This window comes from Humulus lupulus, chromosome X (assembly GCF_963169125.1).
Source record: "Humulus lupulus chromosome X, drHumLupu1.1, whole genome shotgun sequence".
Taxonomy (NCBI): Eukaryota; Viridiplantae; Streptophyta; class Magnoliopsida; order Rosales; family Cannabaceae; genus Humulus; species Humulus lupulus.
The window spans coordinates 41,095,441-41,101,977 of NC_084802.1; the positions used below are offsets into that span (position 1 = coordinate 41,095,441).

The 6,537-nt window shown below is 25.9% G+C and overlaps 1 protein-coding gene across 1 annotated transcript; it reads left to right on the forward strand.

Annotated features, from left to right (window-relative positions):
- Nucleotides 1-5,945: 5,945 nt before the first annotated feature.
- On the forward strand, nucleotides 5,946-6,332 carry LOC133805747 (uncharacterized mitochondrial protein AtMg00810-like). The gene has a single exon (XM_062243908.1). The coding sequence runs from the start codon at nucleotides 5,946-5,948 to the stop codon at nucleotides 6,330-6,332; it is 387 nt and encodes a 128-aa protein (XP_062099892.1).
- The last annotated feature ends 205 nt before the right edge of the window (nucleotides 6,333-6,537 follow it).

Genomic DNA, 6,537 nt, shown 5'->3' on the forward strand with positions numbered 1-6,537 from the left:
AAATAGAATTAGGGCGCGCTTTATAGTTTTAGATATTGTCAGATGTTTATGTGTTGTGGGTGATATTGAGATTGTTGGGAAAAAAGTGACATCAAAGTTTAAACAAATTAGTAAGTATAAGTCAATACATAAAAATAATATTACAAATATATATATATAAATGTTTGCTATTGTAGTTTTTTTTTTTTTTTAAAATGTCATATTTTATTTTGTTTTTCTATTTATTGCATTATTAACTTTTGTAAAATTTTATGTATAGTTCGGTCACATCAAATATTACTTTGTGGAGAAACTTGGGGGAGACGTTCGATCCAAATTTGTACAATAAAGATGGTGGTCCCTTTATTGTGATAGTAACTTCTACAACCACTAAAAAATTTCAAAGTAATTATTTATGTAAAAATAATTAATTACTATTAAAAGTAATTAATTATCAAAGCATAATATTTATTTATTTATTTATGTAATACTAATTTCATCAAAGCGTATGGTGAAAAAGACTTCTTATCACATAATCTTCCCAAAAAAAAATTAAAATATAATTTTTTTAATCATTACAAAAAACCTGCGAGAAACGCGATTATGTTTTCTAGTTCTATAAATAAAACTAAGCAAATGTGCACTGCATGTTGTTTGTATCTAGTGTATAAATATATATATATATATATTAAAGTAGTGATTACTAAGTTTAAGATAAAACGACGAGAGTATAAGCTTGCTTATTGACTATAGACAAAACCATTAAATATTGGGTTGATATTATTTTTTTAAGTTGTTAGAATTTATCAATTTCATATTAAGTGTAATAAAATTGTGTTCTATTTTTTAAATTATGTTATTGATAAGTATGAATATTAAGTAGGCATTGTGCAATATATTTTACTGTATGCCCACTTTCAATATTTATAATAATATACTTAAATATATATATGTTAATATATTAATGATAGATATTTATTTTAGTAATTAAAAAATAAAATGGGCCTAAATCTAATATCTACTTCTAAGAAAAAATTTCAAGAGTTGAAATTATGTCTAAAATAATTGTTTTTTCAATAGCAGCACTCATACTACTAGTATAAATGTATTATAGTGATTAATAGTGAACTTATTATTTACCTCAATGATCTTTTGGTGAGCAAATTTAGCTAATAATTGCCACTTTAAAAAGTAGATTTCATGAGCTTTGCACTTTTATATTATTGGTAGCGTAGGGTCCTATTAAATGGTTATTTTATAGCTTCTCAATACAATTATACCAAAGTCACTAGTGTATATAATATATGAATATAATATATGATTAGTACAATTATGTGGAGAACACATTACTAAGCCTAGCTAGTTGCTCTCTTAATCCATCTCACTTATATAAATGTCTATGTATATTGTATGGTGCTCATGTCACATATAATATATTTTTATTGTAAAGATCAGATCAGATATGTTTTTATACATTTATTAATTCACATTCCCGTCTATTATATAAATATAAATATATTTATATTATATATTACTTGGATTAACGAACGAGAAATAATTCATTCAAATATTTATCGACTATCATTTATATAAATATACACACGCATGCTTAATTATTTTACATCAACGTACTCAGTGTACTCACGATCCAGTTGGAGACCAGGGGCACCTACCCCTAATTTTTAATATAATTTTTTTATAATAAAATTTTAGATATATGTCTCATATTTTATTTTTTAATTTTTGCGTCCATAAACAAAATTTCGAAACCCTTTTGAAAATGCAAAGAGACATTCACCAAACTTAACATTTATTTAATAATAATCATTTTAAATTTTTTGTTAAATTTTATAGTAAGGGGTACTAATTTAGCCTCTATCGGTAGGAGCTAGTATCTCTGTTTTTTACACGTAGATAAATTATAACAATTGTTTTTATATGACGGTGTATATTGTAGTTATAGCAGTCATTCTACCAGTTTTTGGAAAATTCTGAATAATTTACAATGTCTCAAACATAATTCAAACAGTTAATTGTACACACATTTTTTTTATATACACATGCAACTAATTATTTTAAATTTTAATTTTCGGCATTATAAAATATTTAGATTTTTTTTAAAATTAATAAGGTGACTATTATAACTACAATATATATTACCATATAAAAAATTATCTTATAATTTTTATATATGCCAAAAACATGAATAATCGTACAGGTAGAAACTAAATTAAGACTCCTACTATAAAATTTAACTATATATATTATATTATGTACATACAAATTAAGCAAAGAGACGCCAAATTGCGTACGATAACAACGGGGAATAATAATTTGGAATAATATTTTGGATATCCATTCTCGCAATTTCTCAAGAAATAACATAAATCATATTGAAAAAAAAAAAGGAATAATGATTGGTTTTCTATTTTAGTTTTCAAAATATAAACTAGTTGGGGCCAATGTCATGGTCAGCAGCTATACATTAATGATGAGCTTTCATTATTGAAATAATATATATAAAATGTCGTGCATGCATGAAAGATATTCAGAATCTTCCTAACAACAATCAGAGCATATTTCCAATTCCACCAAACAAATATTTAGGAGAATTTTGAACAACAACAATTTTTTTCTTAAAATTTTAAAGTTAATTACTTATAAAAGATAGGGGTGAGCATCAGTCGGTTTGGGCGGTTTTTTCACAAAAAAAAATATTCGGTTTTCGATTCGGATTGGTGCAATCCAAAAACCGACCGAACCAAACTAGTTTAAAAAAAAACCGACTATTTTGGACCGCGGTTTGGTCGGTTAAACCGACCAACCCGAATTGATTATTATTTTTATTTTTTTTTTTGAAAGTTTTAGTTAAAAAATTAAAAATTTTGGATTGTTAGAATCCATTTTTGTATGTTTTTAAAACATAAATATATAGAACATAATTACATTTACAAGTGCCTTAAGTTTTTTTTTTTTTTTATTAAAATTTTTAATAATTAATAATTATATAATATTATATTATTATTTTATTGTGTTCGGTCGGTTTCGGTTTTATTGGTCGGTTCACCCAAAATTTCTAAACCGACCGAACAGTGGCGGTTTGCACCGTCGGCGGTTTTTTCGGTTTAAACGGTTTTGATTTTTTCGATGTTCGGTAAGTCGGTGTACACGATTTTTTCGGTTTTTCGAATTTTATGCTCAGCCCTAATAAAAGAATCACTATCTCTAGTTGGGAGCCCCTCAATTATTTATTATTTGCTCAAAAACTCACTTTAGTTATTGTTAATTATTATAATATTTTACATCATATAATTTTTTAGAAGATAAAGAAAAATACTCATTCCTATATAGTCTCTCTTTTTGAAAACTTTCATCTTTGTACTCTAGACAGCTTTTCTCTCTTCATACTATTATATACAAATCAGGTAGATTTCTTCTTCTTCTTTTTCTTAGTTATTTTTTTTCTTTTTTTAAAAATATATATATTTATTTGTTGGTTTTGTTTCCATATACTTTTTTAAAGAAGTTTTGTTATACTATAAATTTTGTTTACTTTCTTTGTTTTTTCTTCTATATGGCTAGATCTAAATAATCTTAGAACATTAAACATGGAAGAATTCTAATGAAGACAAATTTATATTGCCCATTGAGATCTAATGTTATATTTCATGAAGATTGGTGTTATATTGCTGTATTTTAGCAAACCCAACTATTATATTTTTGTTCTTTCAAATTTTCATATACTAAAAAACAGTTATTATTTTTTATTTAAAATGAATCCAAATGACAAACTAAATCATTTGTATATATCTTAATCATTGATAATGATTAGAATACATTCAACTGGTGTTACGGAATAGTAATCTTGAAAAAAATGCAGATTTCTTTTTCTCGAAAACATAAGTTAAACGAATCAACAATTGTTTAAATAAAATATATATATTTAAAACATAAAATATCATTTTCAACAAACAAAATATTTTTTATAAATAGACTTAACTTCTTATGTCCCACTAATAAAAGTAGGGAAATTATACAAAACATGCCTCACGTGATCTTATGTTTGAAATATATATGCTTTTATTATAAAAATATATTTTTAGGTCAATTTTTTACCACAATCACAATGATTAACATGTTTTAATGCTTTTACGCCTAAAAAATATGTTGATTAGAAGAGTCCCTCATAAACATATATTTATTTGAAATTTTAAAATAAAAACATATATTTGAAATAAAAAAAATATATTTCATTTAATTTTCTTTTTAAATATTAACCCTTATAAAATAAATTGCCTCAATATATAATTTTTAATTCTACATTTTAATGTTTATTTATTTATTTATTTCAATAAGGTTGGGACCAATTTGTAATACACACAGAGTATAAGAACACTCCCAATGGATGAGCTAAAATGTGTTATTCTTTATAATATAGAGAAAAAATAGTTAAGTAGTCTTACAATGGGTGATGTAAAATTATATTTTTTTACCTAAATGAATAGTATTTCTCTATAGGTAGTGAAATACTATTCATCAAGCTATAAATATTTTTTTATTTTTTTATAAACTTTTGTATATATATGAGTGTGATACTATTATATTTAATTATTTTATTTCTTAAAATGAATAAAATATTTTAAAAAATATAATATATAAATGATGTAGAGAAAAAATAGAGAAGTAGATGTATGGTATAATGTAAAAGTTTGAGGTAAATTATAAAAATGTATGTTTTGGTGATATATTTTGTAATACATTTTCTCTATAATATTTAGCTAAAACTCATAAAAACATCTTCCATGAGCTCCTTTATACATATATTTATAATAGCTATGCACAAACTTCAATTAATACATATCTACATTTATATAATATTTTAATATTATTTTTTTTTATAAGCTTTCTCTCTCTATTTAGTATATATTTATTATTTCTTTTTTCTTTTTCAATTATTTTATTTTACTTTAAGTAATAAAATATATTTAAAGATATAATATTTAAATGATATAGAGAAATATATAGAAAAGCTGATATAAGGTATAATGTAAAACTTAGAGGTAAAATAAAAAAATATGTATTTTGATGAGATATTTTAAAAAATAGAGTAGAGCATTGATTGGGAGTGCTCTAAGGAATAAATTGTTTTCAATTTGTTTTTATTGTAAGTTTTTTAACGAATTTTTTAATGGTGTAGGTCCCAAAGACGTATTTGCATCAAAATAGTAAATTTTGGGATCAATTTTCTAAAACAAATAGGAATAATTATATTTGGGCTTGCAAAACACATTTTATTTTTCAAAATACTGACCCAAGTTTTGCTTACAAAAATACGAAAGTTCTCTACATCGGATTTTCACGTTTTGACATCTAAAATATCAAACTTTTTTTTCTTACACTTTTTCTACATGTCATTTAATGTTGAACCCATATGTCTGTGATCACTCATTAGAACAATGCACACGCTAGCCACCATATAAACATGTCTCTCGATGAGCTCGCTATCCAAATTTCACTGCAAAAAGTTGTTAGATGGCGATGCACAAGCCGATCAAAGTCAACAGAGGCAACTTTAACTGCATTTTTCGGCCAACTATGACCATTCTAAGGTTGAGAGTGTTAGAGTTATTATCTTAAAGCTATTTTAGTCTTTTAGTCTCTTATGTTATTTTATTATCTTTTTTCTTTTATAAGGTTTGGTTGATTATTTTATATTGTAAGAAAACATTTGTTCTTCTTTTGCAATATACTTAGCTCCCCTCTTTCTCTCTTCATCTTTTGCTTTTTGCTTTCTCTTTGAGTTCTATAGATTGTGTAATATTTGCATAATTATCATGATATCAAAGCCAAATTGTTGCAGTGGTGCTCCAACCCAAATCACTGCAATATGAAGAAGACCCAAGCTAGCTTTATTTGTTAAGTGTACTAATGCAAGTCGTATTCTCCTTTCATTATATGTTGATGATATGATCATTATTACTGGTAATGATTTAGATGGAGTTGGAGTGTCAAAGTCTCAATTAGCTTCCCAGTTTGAGATGAAGGATTTGGGTCCTCTTTGGTATTTTCTAGGTATTGAAGTTGCTTTCTCCCCAAAAGGTTATCTTCTTTCTCAATCAAAATACACTTCTGACATCATTGAGCGTGCTCGTCTTACAGATACAAAAGTAGTTGACACTCTTTCTGAGCTCAATGTTCAGTATTCTCCTTCTGATAGCACTCCCTTGCATGATCCTACTTTGTACCGCACTATTGTTGGCAGTTTGGTTTATCTCACTATCACTCGCCCCAACATTACATATGTTGTTCACATTGTTAGTCAATTTGTTGCCTCTCCTACTACTGTTCACTAGGCAGCTGTTCTTCGCATTTTTTAGGTATCTTTGGGGTACTATATTTCAAAGCCTTTTGTTTCCCCCCACTTCTTCCTTGGAGCTTTGTGCATACTCTGATGTTGATCATGGTCATGATCCCACAGATCGGAAGTCTGTAACTAGTTTTTGTATCTTTTTGACTGATTCTCTTATTTCTTGGAAAAGCAAGAAACAAACTACTGTC

Excerpts from the sequence above, each read along its gene's own strand:
- LOC133805747 (XM_062243908.1), top strand. The coding sequence starts at position 5,946 with ATGATCATTATTACTGGTAATGATTTAGATGGAGTTGGAGTGTCAAAG.